The sequence below is a fragment of the Ascaphus truei genome, chromosome 3, assembly GCF_040206685.1.
Source record: "Ascaphus truei isolate aAscTru1 chromosome 3, aAscTru1.hap1, whole genome shotgun sequence".
In the NCBI taxonomy this organism is placed as follows: domain Eukaryota; kingdom Metazoa; phylum Chordata; class Amphibia; order Anura; family Ascaphidae; genus Ascaphus; species Ascaphus truei.
The window spans coordinates 41153810-41179747 of NC_134485.1; the positions used below are offsets into that span (position 1 = coordinate 41153810).

At 43.5% G+C, this 25938-nt stretch overlaps 1 protein-coding gene across 3 annotated transcripts in view; it reads right to left on the reverse strand.

Annotated features, from left to right (window-relative positions):
* The window catches only part of CXADR (CXADR cell adhesion molecule), a 52614-nt gene that overhangs the window by 18860 nt on the left and 7816 nt on the right, over positions 1–25938 (reverse strand). For all 3 annotated transcript variants that reach the window (XM_075593962.1, XM_075593961.1, XM_075593960.1), the window contains 2 exons: positions 5817–5986; positions 960–1161 (listed from right to left, as the gene is read on the reverse strand). In XM_075593962.1, the coding sequence (XP_075450077.1) occupies positions 960–1161; positions 5817–5986 (372 nt within the window). The remainder of the gene's footprint in view (positions 1–959; positions 1162–5816; positions 5987–25938) is intronic.

Below are 25938 nucleotides of genomic sequence, written 5' to 3' on the forward strand. Positions count from 1 at the left end.
GTGGAATATACATTGCAGAATTGCTATGTCAGCCTTGAGGGGGGGGGGGGGCGGGGGGGGGTGGATACAACGACGACACTGTCTCAATTTTTATTGGCAAACAGGCATCCGCCGCAGCTGTAAGAATTGCAAATTCTGCAATATCACACGATAATGCTTACAATATTTTGTTCACCTAATTTCAGCCTTCACAGAATAAGGCTGCGATTTTCTGTGTTGACCAGAAGCTATCATTTATTGCCCTAATGAGGACAGTCTCTCAGAATTCACACCACACACACGCGATCCCTCCATTAACCACTGGGATTTTTTGGTTTAAGTTTAAAATCGTACCTCAAAACGCTACTTTGGGTCTCTCCACTTTCTCATGTGAACAAAGGAAATGCAAACATTTGTCCAAGGGACAAAATTATGGGTTACAGTATATGTTGTGTAATGTGGCTCATCCACACAACTTTGACAACCATGTTACAAACTGCCTGGCAAAGAATCTTAAAATGCCAATACGTTTTTCCAAGGTAATGAAATTGTTGCAGTCATTACTGTATCAAATATTCACTTGGGACCAACACCAAATAAAACCGTATGTGGCTTTCTAGGATACACCACAGGACTGTAGGAAAAAGGTTATTGCAAAATCTTAATATTCTGGAAAACTGCCTTGGCAGTGAAAATTATAAACAAATCTTTCAGCTCCCGTACATGAGGGCATGTAAGGTTTTACCATGAAATATTATGCACTATGTTAATACTTTAGTAAATATTTTGCGTTAATCAAACGTGCTTAGTTAGCCCTGATCAGATATAGTCATGATTGAATTTCAGGTTTAAACGGTAAGATAAACACATATACATATATTATTATAGTGATTTGAATCAAATAGGTTACCTAATAAACCTGTTCATAGGTTATATTTTAATATTATAGGTCTGTGGACGTGAAATAAATGGCAACTTACCATACACCGCCAGCACAATCTTGCTGTTTAGCCTACCAGGGAGCTTCTTCACGCTGCATTGATATGTACCACTGTCTGATGATTGTAAGTTAATAATTTCTATTGATGCATCTCCAGTTTTGGGATCAGAAGAAGTAAAGTGCACTCTGTTTTTCAGTCGTTCATGGCCTTCAAATACTTGGTCTCCATTGAACATAATGATCTGTACCAAAAAAACAAAAAAAGTATAATGTTACATGAAGAACGAACTTCTGGATTTACAGCTGGATAGGAATCACATTGGATAACATTTATTTAGACATCATGAAATCATGGGAGAGGGAGTGGCTCAGTGAGTAAAAATACTGACTGGCGCAGAGGAACCTGGTTCAATTCCTGGTGTAGGCTCCTTGTGACCTTGGGCAAGTCACTTTATCTCCTTGTGCCTCAGGCACCAAAAACATAGATTGTAAACTCCACGGGGCAGGAACATATGCCTGTGAAATTTCTCTAAATCGATATGTAAAACTAGCAGCGCTATACAAGAACCTGCTATTATTATTATCATTATTAATAAGTTGGAAACCAGAAGAAATGGGAGAAAAGAAAGTTCACAATTCTCTATGTTCTTGCTATTAAAGCAGCAATCCCCAAAGCTCTCCTTCAATCTGAAAATCATCCAAAAGCTGGAATAATTTAAAATATAATATAATATATAATGCAGGGGCTCCAACTGAAAGTTTAAACAAATATATATATTTTTTTAATTAGGAAACAATTCTTTGCAACTAGCCAGAAAATATGTTTTCAAGCATTTAACAGTCTAACTGCCTTTCCTTAACATATCTGTCAAACCTTTGTTATTAACATGTAATCAAGTGTTTGCTTAACCCTTATTCAACTTGTCCTTATCACAGAGTCAATAAAAGATGGAAGAAGCTGCTCTGGCTGTACAATAAATGCAGAACAGTGACCGAAGAGATAAGCCAGAGGAAAGAAAACACCCCTAAGCTTGAATACAACATATTCATGTACCAACTAAAAAAAATGATAGGAGACAGATTTTGATTTAGGGGAGAAAAAAACAAAAAACATTATGCCAACAATTACGTATATACTGAAGACAAATGTAAAGAAAACTGAAATAACCAGTTGCCTGAATAAGAGTTAAGGCTAGATAGATATATCTATCTATCTCTAGCCATAGCTCATATATACCTGGGTGCCAATTTAGCTGTGGGAACCTTTTAAACGGATATTTATTGTAGACATCCAAATCTTTTTGTCCCGGGTTGTACGCAGGTGTTTCGCGACTATGTCGGTCGGCCTGCCTTTTCTGCAGAGACTGTTTAAAAAAAAATAATAATAATAATTATATATAAACAGTCTGCAGAAAAGGCAGGCCGACCGACATAGTCGCGAAACACCTGCGTACAACCCGGGACAAAAAGGTTTGGCTGTCTACAATAAATATCCGTTTAAAAGGTTTCCACAGCTAAATTGGCACCCAGGTATATTGGACCATTTCCTGTGATCGAAACAGTCAACCCAGTGGCCTACCGCCTTCGGTTGCCAGCCTCAATGAAAATCCCCTCTGTGTTCCATTCATCTCTTCTCAAACCTTTCATACAGAACCCTCAGTCTTCAGGGGCACCGCCTGAACCCCTCTTGGTCGAGGGACAGCAGGAGTACGAAGTACAGGCTGTCTTGGACTTCAGGCTCTCCCGTGGTAACATCCAGTACCTGGTTCATTGGAGGGGTTTCGGCCCCGAAGAGTGTTCTCAAGTGCCCCTCTAAACCATCCCTGGGAAGTCCGGAGGCCATCCCTGAATGGGGGGGGGGGGGGGATTACTGTAAGGATTGCCCATTGGCTCCGCTCCCGGGACATACCCCGTGGCGGGACGGGTGATGCGCACCTCATTACTAGGTTGTGGGACACCGCACGTCCCATGCTTAAGCCCCGCCACCGTGACAAAGCGGCTGCCGTATGCCGCTCTACTAGGCTGGGGGGACACCGCACGGAACTCACTCCAGCTCCGCCCCGTGAAGTCATGAGTAAGGTGCGCCACGTGCAGGTACCGCACTACCATGGGCACACGAGGGGTTAACCCCATCTCCAATTTCTATTCACCTGCACTTCTCCCCACCCCTGCCTATCAGTGGACTGCATATGTCTAGGGGGCGGGTTTCATTCGTTACCTTACACTGTGTGCTGCCTTACCATTAAATACTCAGCCTGTCCTCAAACTAACTGGCAGAGCATAAATCTTGTTTATGTACTTGTGTTTGCCTCAAACACCTTGCAGTCTTGTCTTGCGTATCCTGTTCCTGTTTTGACCTCGGCTTGTATCTGGACCTCCGCCTCTGACCCGTGACCTCGGCTTGCTATTGGACTTCTACCTTCTCTACTCCTGGATCCCAGCACCACACGACTATCCGACTTCTCCAATTCCTGACCACGGCGAGTATATACGACCATTCTGATCTCACCTATCCTGACCCAGCTACACGACTTTACTCTGCACTCCGGATGCGGTCTCGCGGTTGGAGGTCGGTGTATTCAAACATCCCCACCTCAGCCTCGTGGTCCCGTCCTGATTGTGGTAAGCACTCGTTACAATACTTTAGTGTTTCTACAATATTTACCCAATCTCTTGTGATTTGGGGGGCGGGGGGGAAGAGAGAATGACAGGAGCAACATGCACACTGGGGAAGAGAGAACGTGGCATCGGAAGAAGAATGGGGGTGGAAAGACAGCACTGACTAAAAAATAGGAAGATGTCAACCACAAATGTGTTTTCCTGCATTAATATATATTGCTCTACGTGGAAGCCTTAATTTAAATGGGACTTTTTGGGGAGCCATCCCGAAAAGCGTGTACTTTATACAATGCATACAGAACAGCAGTCACACAGGCCAAAGAAATCATTTTAGATAGACCAGTTTAAAGAGAGACACTTCTATATACAGGCAAATGGATTCAGACATCACCATTTGAGGTTGTGTTTGGCCAATGGCAGGAGAATTAGTTTAAAGTAGCAAAACATGATTTTTTTAAAAATAAAGATCAGTTCTGTAGTACTAGACAAGGACTGTTTTTTTTTATGTTTTAGTTCAACTCAAAGCTGCAGTTCAAGCAATATCCTACATGCGTGTTTTTTTTTTTAATAAATCAGTTTTGTACGGAGAATACTTGTACCATTTTTTAAAACATTTTTTAATGTATTCTAATGCAACAAGCATTTTTGTTTCTATAGCAACCATTTACAAAGTCACATCCCCTTTCTTTTCTGAGACAGGCTCTGGCACACCCCTTTTGCCCTCTCTAGCCGTGCACCAAGTGAATCTAGTGCCTGCCTGGTCACATGATCTTCCACACAGAACTTTGCATCTTGGGTACTCTTCTGCAGCACTGATTTAGTGAAACCCCGAGCCGAATCTTCGCCGATCGATCACAGGAGAACAGATCGATCAGCAACTTAGCTAATCACTTGTCAGTGTGCAGATTGTATTGATGCACATATTGAATGGAGATTTTTTTTGTTTTTTATCTGGCACCTTGAACTGCTGCTTTAATGCCATTTCTAATGAGTTAATGCAGCGGTGCGCAAGATTTAGGGGGGGGGGGGGTTGCAGGCAGCGTGCGGTGAAACCTGGGGGCGAGCAGAGCTGTGCATGGGCGGCCAAAAGCTCCATGCTGCTGCTTGCTGATGGGGTGGGGCCTTGCTGCAGGGGCAGGGCTTTCCTTCCCTGCACCCAGTCATCCCCCTCCTCCTGTGTTACCCGCCCCAGTTTTCAGCAGTATGGGGGACAGGAGCATGCCTACAGTAGTACTTCCTCCCCAAGGTGAAGGTGTGCGACTTATGATTGGGTGTGTGTGTTGTGATTGTGTGTTAGTGAGTATGTGTGTGTGTTGTGTCTGTGTCGGCTGTGATTGAGTGTTTTGTGATTGATTGTGTGTTTTGATTGTGTTGGTTGTGATGCGTGCTCAGCAGCAGTCAATGCACACACACACACACACACACACACACACACACACACACCTCCGCTCGTGTTTGCAAAATTATGCAGGACACCCTGTGCTCATGCTTTGAGAGTTGGTGATGTCACCACTCTCAGCGGCAGCGTGGACATGAGCCTAATTTTGCAAGCGCGATCTGTTGAAATAGGTATTTAGACATATTTGTATTTACATTGTATACCGTTCCATAAAGGTTGTTGTTTTTTTTTTTCATGTGATTTTGATTACATCAGGCAGGGGGGGGCCTGAGAAATTTCATGGATGATAACAGGGACTCGGCATAAAAAGTTTGCTCACCCCTGCCCTATACCGTGCTCACCTAAAAAGTTGTGTGTAGAGTGGGGGGGGGGGGAGGGAAGTGAGCCCACACACTGTACAGGCATATCCCGCATTAACGTACGCAATGGGACCGGAGCATGTATGTAAAGTGAAAATGTACTTAAAGTGAAGCACTACCTTTTCCCCACTTATTGATGCATGTACTGTACTGCAATCGTCATATACGTGCATAACTGATGTAAATAACGCATGTGTAACAGGCTCTATAGTCTCCCCGCTTGCGCCATCATAGGTACAGGTAGGGAGCCGGTATTACTGTTCAGGACGTGCTGACCGGCGCATGCGTGAGTTGCTGTTTGCCTATTGGGCGATATGTCCTTACTCGCGAGTGTACTTAAAGTGAGTGTCCTTAAACCGGGTTATGCCTGTATTTGAACACTGCTCCCCTGCTTTAAAAAGTCTGTCATTTGTCACTCTGGAGTTTAAGGCTGATATATACACAAATACATACATATTCCTGTTTTAGAGCTTCTGTACTTTAAATGTAGCCAATATTAAATGATTATTTTGACACATACCGGTTGATCGGATTGTTGACTGTCTGCTGGCAGTAATGCCCATTCAATGTCTAATGTTCCAGTATCTTGTAAACCCGTAACAAATTTGCACGCCAAAGTCACTTTATCGCCTTGAGCCCTTTCAAGCTTTTTCGGATTGGGTGTTTCCAACTCCAGGGCTCTTGTTGAAGCTGAAAAAGACAGTGGTGCATTTAGTATATAAACATTTAAGCTCAGTTTCATTCATACATTAAAAGCACTTCCAAATGTTTGGTCGCTTGTGTTGGCAAGGGACTAGAATACACTTGGCATTTATTTATGCGGTAAGTCTGTAGCAAAACTTGTAATTATATTCATGGCAAATGGTTACAGCAATGTGTTGTAGGCCCACCCAAGTATATGAAATAAATGCTGCACACCTAAAGAGTATAATAAATGATACAATTACCAGTTCTCCTGTGCTTGAATGATAGCCTGTAATCAATCCAATGCAAGTAGTAGCTGAAGGAACGCAGGGCACAAACGGATTTGAAATAACCAACTCATTTATTGAGCCAAACACAATAAATAGGTCCACCCAACAGCGTATGTGGTGCAGTATCAAACAGATGTCGGGAGAGGAAGGGATAGAGATATATTGTATTGTATGTCTTTATTTATATAGCGCCAAAAGTGTACTCAGCGCTTCACAAAGAATACAGTACAGGGAATTATAATTATACAATAAGTGCAGCAAAATCAGACAATAGGAAAGGAAATCCCTGCCCCGAAGAGCTTACAATCTAAGAGGTTTAATGGGAAACTTACAGAGACAGCAGGTGAGGGAGTAAGTGCTGTAGATGGCAGTGGTTGGTCACAATGGGTGGTAGGAGTGACTGAGTGTGGGACATTTGCCATGAGGGCAGGCTATTGGGATGCTTGATATATATAAAAAACACAGTTTTAGATCGAAATATATACATACTTTTTCAATACGATTTAATATATTTGCATAAACCCACCATTGTGGAGGATGTTGATAGTGCGAGTGCAAGTAGCTCCTAATGCAGATTAAATGGTTACATTATTTCAGCTTACACTCCTCTAAACTTCATAATACATTCGATTCAGAGAACACTGCATGCTAGACTGTGTAGAAGAGGGATCAGCTAGAGTTAAGAGGTGCTTCCAGAAGTCAAAAGAACATGAATGCAAATTCTGTAGTGCTCAGTATCTGGACTTCTGGTAGTGGCAGTATTAAACTACTGGTCTTATGATCATCCACTCCTCCAAAATTGCTACAATATATAGATATAGAGCTCAACCCAGTTATAGCGTGATTCGCTACAACGCGGATCCGCTTTTAATGCGGTCTGAGCTTGGCTCCGAATCACCTCACTTTGTTTCCCCGGCCGCCTGCACCACCATGCTGGTGTGTGTGTCTGTCTCCAATAAAGATTTGAATAGATTAAAAAAAATAAAAAAAATATTCAAATTTTTATTGGTAACGGATGGATGGACCCAACTAGTTTTCAGATTAAGTGAACACCAAGTAGAATGTTGTAACAATAGACACATTGTAGTAAATAAGCAACAATGTTGCATCCGGGTGGCAAAGCGCATTAAGTATGCAAACTCTCATATAACCTGAGCTGCAGTCACGAGTGATTAAACCGCTCAGTTTATAGTAACAGAAAATTGGTATAATAGGTAAACAATACCGCAATATGACCTGATCACCACTGGAGAATCTTAGAAGTCACCGGTATCTACTAAAAAACGCCACAGTCATAAAATCTCTACGTATGTTTCGTATGTTGTGCCCACACTACGTCGGGGGGGGGGGGAAGGGAGTGGGAGAAGTGTGGGCAACCACATGAAACGTACGTATGGACATAACAGTTATAACAATTGTACCCCATGCTAAACATGTCCAGCGCTTTTAACATTAACTAGGAGTGTTTGCATTTCCGGTCCATGTTTGTAGTAAATTAGCTTCTACTCCAATCAGTGAAATAATTATCTAGCACACCTCTACACTATTTCATACTATTTGATGGATTCATAACCATGTGCTAATATGGTATACTATAGCAGCCATCTTGGGGATTTAATGCACTGAAAATAGGTTTCACTTACGTCGTTATTATATCAATAAAGTATTTTTACTATCTGTTCTAGTGGGAGACAATACATACAGACCTTGGTATTTATGAATATATTTTTTATACATGTCGGAATGCCTCCTTAAAGTAGTGGGAATATTTATATTCTTGTGACTATAATGGCAGTATTACCAATATATTTTTTTAACAGCCATCATACATGATGCAAGTTTAGATGGATATCTTGTTTTATTAGAGACAACTGGTGCAGGAACTGTTGGCAAGTCGCAAAAAAAAAAAAAAAAACAACGTATACAAAGAAAATGCAAGAAAATCAGTTAACACATTACTTTACACAGCTCAATGCCAAACACTCACACTACCCACTCGGAAAGCTTATACAGGACAAAATATCAACTGCCAACTCTTTTGCAGTGAGCACAGGACTGCAGTGTCCCATACTTGGCAAGTCTAGACTTGGACAATACACTTGTATTGTAATTTCTTATCACAATATTACTGTCATAAGTATATTGAACTGTATTACAGTATTATCAGCCATGAGTCGTTTCACCGATAGCTGGTTACTTGCAGTGTAATAAAGCCTTAAAGCTGCAGTTCAGTCAATATCCTGCATGTGTGGTTTTTTTTTTAATTAATCAGTTCTGTAGTAAGAAAAAATACTTTTAGCATTTTCTGTTTTTAAAAAAACAACTTTGAAAGACCAATTTTCTTGTATTCTATTTTAACAGCCATTTGCTAAGGCACTGCCCCTTCATGTCCTGTCACAAGCTCTGGCACACCCCTTTGTCAGCACTACCCTCCCTCTAGCACTTGTCAGTGCAGGAATGCTCATGAATATTCATGAGCTTCCACTGCCAGTCAAGCAGATTATAAACAAATCCCAGCTTTTAATATGTCACCAAATTTCGACCTACCAATACATGGAAAACGAATTGACGTGCAGCTATACTGTTCTTTAGCTAATTAGAGATTGCACACATGAAACTATTGAAGTAAAAAAATAAATGTAAAAAAAAAAAAAAAAAAAAAAAAAAAAGACTGAACTGCAGCTTTAAGACTCAGCAGCCAATGTAAACGTGATAGCGTCAACTACCCTTACCTCTGTCCCAGAGGTTAGCAATAATCCCTTACCTTCAAGGATCACTTTTCCCTGTGTGCTATAAACTTTCTATTTAAATAATAAAAAAAAATAAAAAAATAAAAAAACACCTGCAGGAACAGTGCTGAAGTGCACACAATCCAAAGCAGTCCCAGTGAAGTGTTCACACTGATCATTAAAAATCTCAAACTTTTTTTTCTCCAAAATTTAAACAATCCCATATTTAAACAATCCCATGAGAGTGCAGTGTTTAGTTTAAGAGTCGAGAAAACACAAAACGTAACCTAGAGAGAATTGCCAAGACTAGAAATTAGACCAATCCATTTTTCCGATTACTTGCCACCGCCAACAAAACCAACATTAAATCAATTCCCTGCTGTAGGGTAAGCTTTTTAGGGTCTTTCAGTAGTGAAGCCGACATGAAATCTAGTGCAAACCCCACAAATCGGTTTAGTTTTTTTAGCTACAAGCTCTTGCAGGTTTTTACAATGTTAGGCCAATGTGCCAAAAAGAGTTCATCATAGCTTTAGAGAACAAGATGTCACCTGTCTTGAGAGCTTTTGTACAGCCTCTTTATTCATAGAGGATTACTACATCAATTTTGCCTTAAGTGGGACAGCATCTTCAGTGGACCACTCAACCAATACCTCAATGCTTATTACAGACAGCCTTGTACTGTTCCACTCTAGAAAATGGTAGAATTACAAATCCATTGCAATCCACCAGCACATTTATCTTAAGGAGATCTTTGTGGCACCAAACTAAAATGTTTAATATGTACTGAACACCTACCTACACCTGTTTAGTTATAGTTTCAACAAAATCTTTTTTTTTTTTTTTTTTTTTTAATTAAAATCCCTTTTTTTCTGGTTGTGCCAGGAGCTGGAAGCTTAGATAATGAAAATTCATATTTTATACGTTGCGTACATTAAAATATTTTAATCTTCATATGCTTTTACCAACAGCTGTGTCCACTAAACCACTTGTATATAAACATGTCAATAAGCAGTATTCTACTTGCCAACGCAAATGCCTGGAATTTAAATTTGTCAAGCACAAAAATGTACACATACGTCTAGTATGGAAACTGAGCAATACTGTCACTGATGAAAATATTGTGTACATTGTTAACTTCTATGCTCTGCATGGTACATCCAGACAGGTTTCCATTAAAACTTCTTTACAAACTCATTAGAGCCAATGAAGAGATGCAGCTACTTTTAGACAAGATAGAGGAATTAAAGAACTGTGATTGACATGAGAGCCATAATTACAAGAGAAATTATTAAATACTCCAAAAAGGGTTGAAACTGCTCCCAAATCATAGAAAACTAACTTTATTTCCGCCTACTGGTTTTACGAGTTTTGTAAAACAGTGTGTTATCCTATTCATTTGGGGTCCTGAGTGTTAAATTCCAATGTTGCTTGAATAATAATGTACTGATCTTTGTTAATTTTTAATTGCAATTGTTTTTATTGATGGATAAAAGTGTACATTTGTTGAGATGGGAAAACAGCATTTTTGAATTGGGACTATTCTCAGGCCAGATACACCCATCTATCCAATACATTTTTAATTCACTACTATAATTTTGTAGCAAAATAAAAATGGAAACTGCACACGCCTGTAACAGGATGTGCTACCACCAAATGCCCCCTGTCTAATACAATGGTTTTAACAACCCTGGCCTAAAATCAATAGAAAATGTGTTCACTCCACAGGATACCAATGTACCTTTCCCATCTACAGGACCCTACAACACTGGAAGTATTAGGAGCCATCATCTTGTTGGGGGGGGGGGGTGACCTGTCATTCACCGCCGACGACCGTCCCAGCGTGCCAGATGTGGCTCTGATGTGATTGGGGAGTGAGGTTGCCGGTGGCAGCTTTGATTGACAGGTCAATCACCATTGCGCACAGCACAGCCGCCAGGGGATACATTTTAGGTGCTCAGAATTTTGCCATCCCTGAATTAGAGCCAGGAATCAACTCTGCTTAGTTCAGCTGCTGTCACCCCCCCACCTCCCAAAATCAATTATTTTTTTCTTCATTTACCAAAAATAAAGGTTAGAATATTAAAAATGTTTTAGACAGGACAATCAGCCATAAACAGTTGAGACCAGCCTTCGTCAGTGGCTGTGCCACGCTCTACTTTCAAACTGTCCCTGGCAAACTTAAAAAGATGCTACAAGACTATAGAAGTCAATAAATAAAGTCTGACAAACAGAACTAAATATAGCAAAGTAAAAAAAAATCAAAGCAAGCATGATTAGACAGGCAAAATAGGTGTGGGTAGACCATATGGATGTTCCAATTTTGCCAGCGGAGACTGAAGTAGAAAATCTTGTAGCAAAACTTCCTGAGTGATAAGATGTAATATGTTTGAAAGGAAGGAAATCTGACAAATGTGATCTTGTTGGCAAATTAATTCCAACAATGATGACCAACTTTGGACTTGAAATGAAGACTTTGAAGCCATGTTGAATTTAGATGAGCACAGCAGAATTCATACATTTGTTTCCACAACCCATTAGTGCAATACCCAATGTTAAATAATGCCAATTAGGCCTTATTAAAGTATCTCCAGTTTTAGAGATCAGTAGTTTCACCACAAGGACACTTCCTACTGGCAGAAACTTATTAAAATGAATAGTTGGAACCATTGTGCATTACAAGCAATTACTGCTGTAGCATGCATGACAACTGGACTAAATGTATCATATCCCAACAGCTTTTATGTTGGGTGAAACTATTGAGAAGGCAGATTGGGGGAAAGTAAAATATTGCCAAAACCAACTGTACTTTTCTGGGGGAACAAAAAATGATCTATACATTAGCAGACAAGGGGCATCAAGCAGATACTCGAAAGACACCAGTTGCCGTTACTGTGCGTCCATGCCTACAAACCAACGTCTAAATACAGGTGTCAGTCGAAAGGCAATCACCCAGTTGTAACGCCTTCAACGAACCACCAACAATAATACACTATAGTCCAAGGTGGGATTGCGGATTTAAGGGGAGGGGGGGAGCCAGTTTATAGCCGGGAGTGCAGTTGGCATCTTGGATCTCCTGATACAGTCACAGAGAAAATACTTTTATTTTGCCAGACAATGGCTGTCTTTCCTCTGGCCTTGCTCCTGCCACATCAGCCATCAACTGTTGCCTCACTCAATGTCCAACCTCCCCTCCTCCCCACCCCACAAACTAGACTTTACAGGACAACCAAACAGGCAAGAAAAACAAAGCAGTTCTCTTAATCAAGAGGATGAGATAAAGATTGTATAAACACACCAAAAACATCTGGTTACCTGGAAAGCATTAGCAATTAAGAATGGTCAAGTTATTTTAAAGGCATCACTTTTAACCCTGTAACAAATGCAGTTTGTTCACCAAGGTTCAGTTCCTCTTTGTGCCAAACTACTGCAAGTCCTTAAGTCATGTTCAGTTTGTCTTCATGTTCCCTAGCAACAAGTATAGTGATAATCTCTATCTACAGGGATTCATTAAGCACCAGAGCAAGGGAGACAACTACAGCACACTGCACTCATGGCAATGGAAGGGAGGGAGACAAAGAAAAAAAATGTCAATTACAAACTCCCTACTTATGCAATTCTAAGAGCCATGTGTGCTGATGTTATGAGTTCATAAAAATTGTAAAACAAAAAGACTAAGAATGCAACATATACCATATCAGTTGAATAGTTGATGTTTGCAGGGAGTTTAAAGTAACTGTAAGGCTGCGTCCATACCAAGGGAAAGCGGGTGCTTTCCCTAGCCTTAGTACGTGCGCCGTCCGGGGGGGTGTCAGTGACACAACGGAGCTGGTTCGCCCTCATTGGGCGAACCGCTCACGTGACCGCCCTATCGTGCGAGAAATCAGTTTTGACTGATTTCACGTGCATCGCGCATCCCCTCCCGCTTCTGCGCGCATGCTGTATAGATGCGATCACTGCCTTTGGGCAGTCTAATCGTTCAGCGTGCGGATGCGTCCGCGCAGTCTAGCCTTGTATGGACGCAGCCTTAGATTGCCTTAATGACTTACCTGGTATGATGTGGACATTCATGACATACGGGCACATCAGTCCAACTGAAACATAATACAGCTGAGCCCCATTATAACGCGGTATTCAGGGTCCACAGACCACGTTATAACCGGGATCGCGAAAGGAAAAAAATAAAAATAAATTTTGAATGGCCGCCGCGATCAGGACTTACCCGGAGGTGCAGGGGATCTGACACCTCGGATCAGCCATGGGGGGTACAAACTCCACCTGTATCCTTGGCTGCTAACCCCTTCTCTGCCCGGAGGGCCAGCAGTGCATTTGCTTCAGCAATATTAGTGAGGTCAGCAGCTGCTGGATAACTTAACTCTTACACTGCCCTAATTATTGGGCAGTGTCAATTGTTACCCTAAGGACCTTTCCTGTCAGGTGTAGGTGGATGAACTGTATAGTTAAAGCACTTTTCCGCACACTTCCAACTACAGTACCACCAGCTTTCCTACTTGGTGAGGGGCTGCAAAGACGGCAGTCTGTAATGTTTTCCCATGGTCCTAAAACCCGACTGCTTCAGCCTAAAGCTGTATTCCCACTTATGCAGTTCTCTCTCTGCTATTAAAGTTGTCATGCTATGGAACAATGTGTTACCAGCCAGGGTATGTTGTAGTCATGCTCTGTGTCTGTGTGAGTGAAGTTTGTATGTTACGCCCAAAAAAAAAAAAATTATATATTTTTTTACTTTGAAAACGGGAGCCACGCCTAGACCGCGTTATAAACTGATCCGCGTTGTAGCGGATCGCGCTATAACAGGGTTGAGCTGTATCTGGGGTCTGTTGGCATCATGTGATCACATGACGTGGAAGTACCACGGGACCCCCACACAAGAGTTAATTTTTTAACTAGCGCAATCCTTTTTTTTTTTCCCCCTCATGAAACTTTGCAGCTTAGTCTGCAAATAAATCAAAAAGTAAACAGCCTTCTATGATTAAGGCAAATAAAAATTCAGCCATGTACACCTTACGGCAAATGCTTGTACAAAGAAGGTCCACCTGCACATTTTTGTTTTTCCTGGAGCAAATTAGGATATTTATAAAGCTACAAACACCAATCCCAATCAGCCAAGTCGATTACCTTTTAATATAAAAATTTCCATGTCGAATGGTTTTATAATTAAAAATTGATAAAAAATACCTCATCGCTAAACACACATTATAGTCGTTAGAATAGCTACCAAAGTAATCCCATTGTTGCACAGGTAGCAGATTGAATTTCTTGCCATACACTAAAATGAAGCCATATTAATTTGTCACAAGATAGAAATGATTAAGATTCTAAAAAAGTTAATTACAATGATAACGTATTGTATTTTTTGGAGTCACTAGGTCAGTCAGGGGTGGCATACTCCAGTCCCCAAGGGCCCCCAACAGGGCAGATAAAGGATATCCTTTATTCAGCACGTGTCTCAGTCACAATGACAGCCACCTGTGCAAAAGCAGGAATATCCCAAATACCTGGCCTGTTGGCGGCCTGGCTGTCAGGCCTGGTGTTCGCCAACCCTGGCCTAGGATGATCTGCCAAGTTAAAGCTAGAGTCAACATCGGAGCTTCATTACTCAGAGGAAATCGTCAAGCAGCATTCCAATCAACTTATTTACACAAAATTATGAAGCGGGGGGGGGGGGGGGGGGGGAGATGGCGGTTCCAGACCTGAACTGCATTATATTTCAGGTCCTAGGACCCCCCGGCTTCCCGAGAGACATCCCTCCTCCATTAGGTGCTGCCGGTATGCCGCGATTCTTAGATCTCCAGCGGGACACATTGGCCGACAGAAAGTTGCAATGGATTACAGGAGATTTAAACCTCCATATTGTTTACCCAATATAGGATACCACCAGAGCACCTTGGGAGACAGGCATCTCAGAAAGCAAGGGCCCCCCCCCAGAGTGGAAATTAACACGGTCTGTTCAGTTCGAAGCAGGGTTTTTCAGAGCTGAAGGGAAAACAATAAATAAATCTATGACTCCTAAACCAAGTGGTAAATCTTATTGACTAATCCTTAGTGCATGAAACTATGCACACAGAAGAATAATTGGTGCTTCTTGGTTAACAAATCTACACATTTATAAACTTTCAAGTGGTTTTCCATTGTCAACATAAAAGCATAGATCGGGAAGGAGGAGGGAGGAGGGAGAAGGGAGAAGGGAGAAGGGAGAAGGGAGAAGGGAGAAGGGAGAAGGGAGAAGGGAGAAGTGAGAAGTGAGAAGGGAGACCCCCCCCCCCTCTTAAAACTGAAGTGCTGACTTTTGGGAAGAGTTTGTTATTTAGGCCAAATGGTCATCACATTTCGTATATGAATTTGACCCTTTAATCCATCTGCACATTTTGCTCATCCATAAGGCTTTTCTAAAAAGTAAATTCAAACATGTTTGCCAATATTGTTAGTAAAGTGTGAATTGAAATGCTACAAAAAAAATCCACTAGTAGTTTTTTTTTAAACTAGCTGAGAGCCCCGGCGTTGCCCGGGATGTTTGTGGTGTGGGTGTGGCATTTGGGTGGGGAGTGGTCCACGCGGCCCATGTGCGGTGGTAGTGCTGTTGTGGCTGTACTTATGGTGATTGTATCGGTGTGCTGATTTGGGAGGGTTTGGTGCTGATGTGGGTGTGCCGATGGGGGAGGTGCAAAGGTGCCGATGTGTGAGTGCTGATGGTGTTGATGGGGGCTGGGAATGCGGGGAGCCGAGAATGCCAGTGTGCTGGGGGGGCATGGGATACCGGTGTGCTGATGTGGTGGTGCTGGGGATAGTGTGTGTATACGTGTGTGTGTGTATACATTGTATGTGTGTGTGTGTGTATACATGTGTGTGTATGTGTACGTGTGTGTGTATACATGTGTGTGTATGTGTACGTGTGTGTGTATACATGTGTGTGTGTATACATGTTTGTGTGTATACATTGTATGTGTGTGTGTGTATACACATGTGTATATGTGTACGTGTGTGTGTATACACGTGTGTGTGTATACACGTGTGTGTGTATACACGTGTGTGTGTATACATTGTGTGTGTGTATACCTGTGTGTATACGTGTGAGTGTATACGTGTGTGAGTGTATACGTGTGTGTGTCTCCATATGTGTGTGTGTATGTCTCCATGTGTGTGTGTGTACGTGTACGTGTACGTGTACGTGTGTGTGTGTGTACGTGTACGTGTGTGTGTGTGTGTGTGTGTGTGTGTGTCTACGTGTCCATGTGTGTGTGTGTGTGTCTATGTGTCCATGTGTGTGTGTGTGTCTACGTGTACATGTGTGTGTCTACGTGTACGTGTGTGTGTCTACGTGTACGTGTGTGTGTCTACGTGTGTGTGTCTACGTGTACGTGTGTGTGTCTACGTGTACGTGTGTACGTGTGTGTACGTGTGTGTACGTGTGTGTGTGTGTGTGTGTGTGTGTGTGTCTGGTGGGGGGAGGTGGTGAGGAGGGGGGAGGTGGTGGGAGGTTGTAAGGGGGGGGGAGGAGGTGGGAAGGGGGGTGGGAGGAGGTGGGAAGGGGGGTGGGAGGAGGTGGGAAGGGGGGGGGGTGGTGAGGAGGGGGGAGGTGGTGAGGAGGGGGGGAGGGTGGGGGGAGGTGGGGAAGGAGGGGAGGGGGGGGGAGGAGGGGAGGAGGGGGGGAGGGGGGAGGAGGGGGAGGTGGTGAGGAGGGGGAGGTGGTGGGGAAGGGGGGAGGTGGTGGGGGGGAGGAGGGGGGAGAAGGGGGGAAGTGGTGGGAGGTGGTGGGAAGGGGGGGGAGGTGGGAAGGGGGGGGGAGGTGGTGGGAAGGGGGAGAGGTGGTGGGAAGGGGGGGGAGGTGGTGGGAAGGGGGGGAGGTGGTGGGAAGGGGGGGAGGTGGTGGGAAAGGGGGAAGGGGGGGGGAGGTGGTGTGAAGGTGGGGGGAGGTGGTGAGGAGGGGGGAGGTGGTGGGAGGTTGTAAGGGGGGAGTGAAGGGAAGGTGAAGGGGGGGTGAAGGTGGGGGTGGAGGGGGGTGAAGGTGGGGGTGGAGGGGGGTGAAGGTGGGGGTGGAGGGGGGTGAAGGTGGGGGTGGAGGGGAGGTGAGGGGGGGGTGAAGGGGAGGGGGGGTGGAGGGGAGGTGAAGGGGGGAGGGGTGGAGGGGAGGTGAAGGAGGGGGGGAGGAGGGGAGGTGGTGGGGGGGTGGAGGGGAGGTGAAGGGGGGGGGTGGAGGGGAGGTGAAGGGGGGGGGGGGTGGAGGGGAGGTGAAGGGGGGGGGTGGAGGGGAGGTGGAGGGGGGGTGAAGGGGAGGTGGAAGGGGGGTGAGTGTTAGGTGAAGGGGGGTGAGGGTTGGGTGAAGGGGGGTGAGGGGAGGTGAAGGCCGCTCACTCACTCGTCCGGCCGCTCCCATGTGGATCTGAGGTGGGAGGCCCGGGCCGCGCTTCCCCTCTCCGGTAGCGGCGCACGTGAGGGGGAGTGCAGGAGGCCCGGTCCGCGCTTCCTCCGGTAGCGGCGCACGTGAGGGGGAGTGCAGGAGGCCCGGGCCGCGCTTCCCCTCTCCGGTAGCGGCGCACGTGAGGGGGAGTGCAGGAGGCCCGGTCCGCGCTTCCTCCGGTAGCGGCGCACGTGAGGGGGAGTGCAGGAGGCCCGGTCCGCGCTTCCTCCGGTAGCGGCGCACGTGAGGGGGAGTGCAGGAGGCCCGGTTCGCGCTTCCTCCGGGAGCGGCGCACGTGAGGGGGAGTGCAGGAGGCCCGGGCCGTGCCGCGAGGGAGGAGGAGGCTGTAGTTTGCTGCTCTCCGCGGCGCACGGTGAGGGTGATGGTGCGGCTGGGGATGTTGCAGAGCGTGGGGATTTGGGTGAGGTGGGGGGAGAGAGTGAGGGGCACCGGGAGAGGAGGAGGGGGGTGGTGTGTGTGTGTGTGTGTGTGTGTGTGTGTGTGTGTGTGTGTGTGTGTCCTTTGGCCCGTCACTCCGCCTCAGGCCAATGAGAGGTGCGGGGGCGGGCAGGCCAAGGGACCAATGAGATTGCCGCTAGGGACGCAGACATACAGTGAACTCAGAAATATATAGTAGATATATTTGGAATGATTGCAGTAGGAGAATAAAGCTATTAAAAACATTTTTCATTATAAAACATCAGTTAAAAGCACCACAACATGTGTTACAGCTTTAATCTTACTGTATCACCAGATATGTTGGTAAGCAGGACTACATGTTAAACAAAGTGATCTAGAAACCAGTCCAAAAAAAATAGCAAAAATCGGGAGTGGCAGTAAGGAAGATGAAGGACTCCTATTTAGTAAGACACAAGAGCCAGCAAAGAAGGTCATACCTGGTGATTTGTACAGAGCATTTTTCCGAGAGAAAAATAAATCCAGTTGCCACAGCATATACAGGAGCCAATACAGATGGATAAATACAGCCTCACACACGGCCATGTTAACGAAGCAGTGATACTCCATCATGCTTAGTAAATGTGCACTTTTAGGGCTCACGCAAATTAGCAAAAATGGATAAAAAAAATTGCAATAGAAAGTAAGATCTATCATAAGTTATTTAAAGTACCTTAACAAAAACAAAAAACAAAAAAAAAGAACATTTTTTTTAAAAAGGATATAGGACCATTTCAGTGTGAGATGGGCAGGCAAATATGGATATACGGAAAAAGCAGAGGTATTAAACAAATTCTTTGCCCATGTATTTACCAGGAAAGAATCAATTGCAATAGTGGTGCCACAGGAGGAAGCCACAACCTCTATATTAACAAACAATTAGTTAACCAAGGAAGAAGTTCATAGGCGGCTTGATAAAAATGTAAGTAAATTAGGCACCTAGCCCAAATTTCATACATCCAAGAGTTAAGGAGTTAAATTCAGTAATACCTAAACCATTACATTTAATATTCAATTACTATTTCCATAGGCTCAGCACCACAAGAGTGGCATAAAGCAGACGTGGTGTCTGTACATCACAACCAGGGAATTACAGACCTGTAAGCCTGACATCAATAGTGGGGAAGCTAATTGCAGGTTTAGTATGGGATAATATACAGGAATAACTAGTGGAAAACAAAATTACTAATAGTCAGCATGTATTAATGAATATAATTTCTTTGTGGGGGCAAGTAGGAAATTAGACCAGGGTAATTCAGTTGATGTGGTCTACTTGGATTTTGCAAAGGCTTTTGATACGGTTCCACACAAGATGTTGGTGTACAACAGGCCTGCACAACATACGGCCCGCGGGCCGCATGACACCCTGTGACGCCCGCGACGGCTCCCTCCAACCCCCGCACCCCCCACTTCACACAGCTCTAATAGCTTGCACAACCCTGGCATAGAGCAATAATTCTGCATCTTTGCTGATAGCACTAAATTGTGTAAAGTAGTAGAATAACAGCAGGATGCAATTTCTCAGCTGAAGGACTTGGATAGACTTGAAACTTGAGCAGGTAAATGGCAGATAAGGTTTAATACATATAAGTACAAGGTTATGCATTTGGGAAATGGAATTAACAGGCAATTTACAAATTAAATGGGGATAATGTAGGAGAATCCTTGATGGAGAAGGATTTAGGAGTGCTTGTAGACAGCAGGTTTAGCAATAGTACCCAAAGTCATGTAGAAGCTGCAAAGGCAAACAAAATTTTTTATAAAATATTTTACCAGGAAGAATATATTGAGAGTTACCTCTCGTTTTCAAGTATGTCCTGGGCACAGAGTTAAGATGACAAATACACTGGCGGCCAGTTTAATTCTAATGCGGCTGCCGCCGCAATTAAAAAAAAGCTGCGGGTGGCGCGCGGCTATCTTCGGCTTTTTTTCCCGCGCCTCAGGCGCTTTCAATAGTAAGCGCCATTAGCGCTCATCTATTGAAGCGGCCACCGCGCGGGAAACTCTGTTTTCAAACGGAGAAAAGCCCCCGGCAGAACGCGGCTGACACCTGGCAAGTGTAAGGCCTGGGACCCGCTGCGCTCGTTGGCGCGGGCGGCAATATAGCGAGTTCCCCACCAGCAGGGGAATCCTCGCGAGCCGGTCCCGGTCCCCCCTGGCGGCACAGCTGACTACGCGCTGTGGCGCGTCAGCCGCTAGGAGACACAAGAGAATGGTGTTTCCTAGCTTCGACGCGTCACGTGGTGTGGCTGTGAGCCAATGGGGAGGGGAGGCTGCGGGAGTAGGAGAGGCTTCGGGGAGCGGGGAGGAGTGTGGAGTGAAAGCAGCGTGAGTGCCTGTCTGTGTGTGTGTCTGAGTGCGTGCGTGCCTGTCTGTGTGTGTGTGTATGTGTGTGCCTGAGTGCGTGCGTGCCTGTCTGTGTGTGTGTGTGTGTATGTATGTATGTATGTATGAGTGCCTGCGTGTGTGTGTTTTTTTTACTTACCTGCAGCCCGTGGCAGCCCGTGGAGGGAGGGGGGGGAAGAGTAGCGGGTCCCTCCGCTCAAGCCACGCCCCCCCCTCCCTGTCAATCCTCCCACTCCCGCCCACCTCCCGCTCCGGCCCCCCACGTCATGGCTGCGCCCCCTCACGTCATGGCCGCACCTCCCCGACCCGTTTGGCCACGCCCCCCCGCTACTACTGAAGTTTCCTGTAGACCGCAGATCGCGGTACAGCGAGTTGCACGCGCCGCCGGCAAGCAAGCCAGCCGTGCGGACGCGTGCAACGGGACCTTAGCCTAAGAATAAGCCTGGCCGCAGCAGTAAAACATGGTTACAAATACAGTTACGTAAGTGAACAGGGTATACATTATATACACAAGACATTGCATGCACGGTTAGAGATAATAATATTATAGACGTATGTAACAGTTACAGACCAGATTAAAATGTGAGACAGCTTTGGTTTTTAAAGAACTTAGACTGGTGGTGGCTGTGAGAGTCTCAAGTAGATTGTTCCAGTTTTGGGGGGCACGGTAAGAGAAGGAGGAGCGGCCAAATACTTTGCAGAACCTTGGGAACATGAACAGTCTTTTGGAGTCAGATCTCAGATGATAAGTGCTGCATGTGGTAGGGGTGAGGAGCTTGTTCAGATAGACAGGTAATTTGCCCAGAAAGTATTTGAAAGCAAGACAGGAAAGACAGGAAAGAACTGTGCGCCTAGACTCAAGTGATGACCAATCTAGTTCTTTGAGCATTTTGCAGTGATGTGTGTTGTAGTTGCATTGTGGAACAAAGCGGCATATTGAATTGTAGAGGGTATTAAGTTTTCCAATGTGGGTTTGGGATGCCGTGCTATGTCCCCATAGTCGATAATTGGCATTAGCATCTGTGCGATACATTTTCTGACCAGCAGACTTCGGGAGGATTTGTTCCTATAAAGTACAACTAGTTTGGCATATTTTTTTGATGTCAGGGTATCAATGTGCATCTCGAATGTTAAATGGGAGTCAAACCATATGCCCAAGTATTTAAAACTAGTAACAGGAGTTAGGGTTGTTTTAGTGTTTGTTCTGATCTGGAGCTCAGTCATTGGAAGCTTTAAAACTTGAGCCTTGATCTCAAACACCATTGTTATAGTCCTGTCAGTGTTTAAAAAATAAATTAAAAAAAACAGTTTGTTTTGGGAAATCCAATTTTCAAGTCTCAAAAAGTCAGATTGAAGTATGTGTTCAAGGTCAGAGAGGCTATGGCTGTGTGCATATACTGTAAGATTGTGTCATCTGCATACATGTGTATTGAAGCACCCTTACAAGTTGTAGGAAGATCATTTATGAACACAGAAAAGAGAAGGGGCCCAGGACAGAGCCTTGCGGGACACCACAGGTGATATCCAAGGGGTTGGAGTTAGAGCCTGAGATGGACACATGTTGGGATCTACCTGATAGGTAAGAATGAAACCAGTTTAAAGCATGCTTCCCTATGTCAGAGCACTGGAGTTTGTTAAGCAAGATAACATGATCAACAGTATCAAAAGCCTTTGCAAAATCTAGGAATATTGCACCAGTGAGTTGTCCCACTTCCATTCCACACTGGATTTCATTGCAAACTTTTAGCAGGGTGTTACCGTGGAGTGTTTGGGGCAAAAGCCATATAGGAATTGGCTAGAGAAATTTGTCTTGGTATAGTAATCGCTTAATTGGGAGTGAACACATTTTCCCATGACTTTGGATAGTATTGGGAGAGGAGAGACTGGCCTGTAGTTTGAGACAGTGTTTTTTCCCCACTTTTAAAGATTGGGACAACTGGCAGTTTTCCAGGTCTTAGTGATATGGCCTTCAGACAGAATAGTGGACTATGGAAGCTATTGGTTTGGCAGTGGCTGGGGCACCAAGTCTTGGGAACTTAGATTGCAGTAAGTCAGGTCCACATTGACTGCTAAGTTTTAATTTGAAGAGCACTTGTGTAATCTTTCTTCGAATACTGGGACAAATTGAAAATTATGAGCAATGTTGGGAGAGGGTGGGGCTATGGGGGTACTCACAGAATGAAGTTCATGTTTGTGGTTTGGGTTGCGTTTTGCCAATAAGTTAGAAACACCCCACAAAGTAATCATTGAATGCATTTGCAATGTCAATGAGGTTTGTCAGAGTAATATCCTCTTTGGTGATATTACTTGGTTGTTGATGGCCAAAAGGCTGCAATATATTGTTGATAACCTTCCAGAAGTTAGCTGGGTTTGATGTATTCTGGCGAAGATTGTCAGAGTAATATTGTGCCTTTGAATGTCTTTTTCCTTGTGCACATGTTCCGCAGGCATCTGTAGTGATTAAGATCCTTGGTAGTGCCAGTTACTTTGTAGCTTTTCTACATGGACTCCCCGAAATGGGGGAGTGCTATAAGGTCAGTTGTAACCCACGGAAGGTGGCCCCCCCGTACTCTTATTCTGCGTAGTGGAGCATGGGTATCACAGAGTTTTAAGAACTCCGATTGGAAATAGTCGAGCGCAGAATCAGGGTCGGGAATTAAGTCAATTCTGTACCAAGGGCAGTTGGTAACGTCAGCTAGAAACAGTTGTGGGTTAAAGTTTCTAAATGTTCTAGTGAGGAGAACATTAGGGCTTGATTGGGGTAATTTAATTTTCCCTTCCACAGTACACTATTGCATGGTCACTGAAAATGTCAGGAAGGATGCCAGAGGGAGGATTGGATTCTGCTGGGATTTGAGGAGAGAATCCAGTCTAGCAAGGAATGGTTGTTAGATTTCAGGTTTGTCCGTGAATAAGATTGATCTTATCTTGCATTAAACAGGCAATATTAGGAAGGGGGGAAAAAACAGAAGAAAAAAAAAAAAAAAAAAAAAAAAAAGAAGTGCACAAAACGCCTATAGAAAAGTACATTATATAAAATAAATAAATAAAAAAGCATAGCTTACACTCGCATTGTGTCTATAAATAAAAGCCTCCACACATAAGGAGAAGTGTGGCACCCACTTGGATGGTCCTGTAATGTGCTATGGTACGATCCTTGTATTTGTCTGCTGCTGTATGCTCTGTCGATGCAGCCGCTGCTGTGATGTCACCTGCTATGCGATTGATCTCCGCAGCAATTTTTAGACACCTGGAGTCACCAGGACTCTCAGCAATTTGGCTATTAACCAGACTTCAGGGGACACTGCCAGTCCTATGCGTTTCGTGAAATCATTAATTTCATAAATGGAATGTTGGACATGTATGCTTTTTTATGTATTTATTAAAACTGTACTTTTCTATGCGCTTTTTTCCCCCTAACATGTACTAAATAAAAGAAGCGGAAAACCTCCCACGGAGAACAGCACACGCCTGAGACCTCTGGCTTAATCTAAAAAAAAATCAGAACCACTTCTTACATCACAGATAAGATTTCACCATCTGATTATTCTATGGGACTTTACATATTCATTGGCAATTAGATACAGCTGATTACACCCATGTTTTATTTCACTGTGTTTTGTATGTTTGGATAATAGTGATCGCTCAATTTGTGTATGATTTATTTTTATTTTCATTGCACTAGGACAATACTTTTAGTAGTGCACTATTTTCTTTCCTTAAAATTAAACGAAAATGGAAGGAAAGGAGGTAAACATATTTATGTCCCTTTATAAAACATTAGTAAGACCACACCTTGAATATGGAGTACAATTTTTGGGCACCACTCCTTACAAAATACATTATGGAAGTAGAGAAAGTGCAGAGAAGAGTCACCAAATGAATAAAGGGGGTGGATTATCTGATTTATGAGGAGAGGCTAGCTAAATTAGATTTATTTACATTAGAAAAGAGCTGTCCAAATGGGGATATGATAACTATATACAAATATATTTCGGGGACAATACAAGGAGCTTTCAAAAGACCTATTCATCCCAAGGGCAGTACAAACAAACATCGGGTCATCCCTTAAGGTTGAAGGAAAGGCGATTTCACCAGCAAAAAAGGAAATTAGGAATTCATTACCCATGGCAGATATAGATACAGTTTCTTAAAAAAACAAAAAACAAATGGACATCTTTTCAGAAAGGAAAAGGTATACAAGTATATACCAAATAAGTAAACATGGGAAGGATGTTGATTCAGGGAGAAAGCTCAATGCCAATATTTGGAGTAAGGAATTAGTTTTTTTCCTTATGAGATATCATTAGATATTTCACTGGAGTTTTTCTTTGCCTTCTTCTGGATCAATATACTGCAAGTACAAATATAGGAAAAAAAGTATATGTCATCTAAATTTAGCATAGGTTGAATGTATGTCTTTTTTCAACCTCATCTACTATGGGACTATAACTATGACTGGAGTCCTCGAGCATGAAAGAAGTCTCATGGAGCAACTAGAATGGGGTCATAAGTAATCTTATGGAAGAGCAATTCTTAATATGGCCCATCATTTATTATATTTTTAATTAAAAGGGATGGTTTATTTTAGTTAAAACTCGATACAGTTCATGTCTGTAGTAATCTGCAATACTATTCATTTCTGCACATCTGAGGACGTTTTCTACCAAATGCAGTACACCGGATTTACCATAAAGTAATACTCTTTCTCCATTATGTAAAGCATGTGGCAATGGATAATTCTACATTCTTACCAATCTGCCTAAAACAATTCAATCAGTAACTCAGCAGCTACCTTATATCACCACGGTAACAATATCTATTGTTCATTTTGCAGCACAAAGGCAACACATTATCACAAACAGGAAAGTGTTGCAAAGATCTCTCACCGCTTGGAGGTCTCCGAAGCTGAACCCCAGTCATTTCAACTCTGGGATCCCCATGCTTCCAGAGATGCTGACCTCTGAAGAGGGTACCAGTATCTCCTGCAATTTAGCGCTCCAGCATCACCACTCCAGGGTTCACATTTTGGTGGATTTTCAAAGCGGATGGGCCAATAGGAAGCAGTGACATCATCCCTTGAGGCTTCCTATTGGCCCACAAGCTTTGAAAATCCACCATAATGTGAACTCTGGAGTGGTTACAGGCACCCGCTAGAGAGGAAAGCATCTCCAGAGCTGAAATTAATGGGTGTCAGCCCTGAAAACACCCTGAATCGTACATACATACATACATACATACATACTCAATAAAAAGAGCAGACATCAGAAATAATAAATCTGCTCAATAGAGTTTTGATATATGTGCCGCCACAAATGACATCAGTGGCTTTAAAATTCCACAGGAAACAAAAGATCCATCTGGATGAGCAACCTGCTGACCATTCAAAAACAGTCATTTGCTAAAAATTTCCCCATAAAATCCAGATGGCTTCTAAAGTTGTGTGCTGCAATAGTAGTTTAACAAAGGCTGCAATTACAGCATATTTGCATAATTGCATAAAATTACCATTCATAAACTTTTGCAAGTATAGCAATTTTGTGGCAAAATGCAACAAATTCAGTTTTTATATTTCCTTAACAGCTCCCAGTTTTCCTGGACAAGACAATGTCCATTCAAGATTAACACGGAAAATACATTTGTTCCGACATACATTATCAAGCAAGATATTTTAACAGATGTCTCTGTAAATTAATTGCCAGGTTTGTGGATGAACAAGAACAT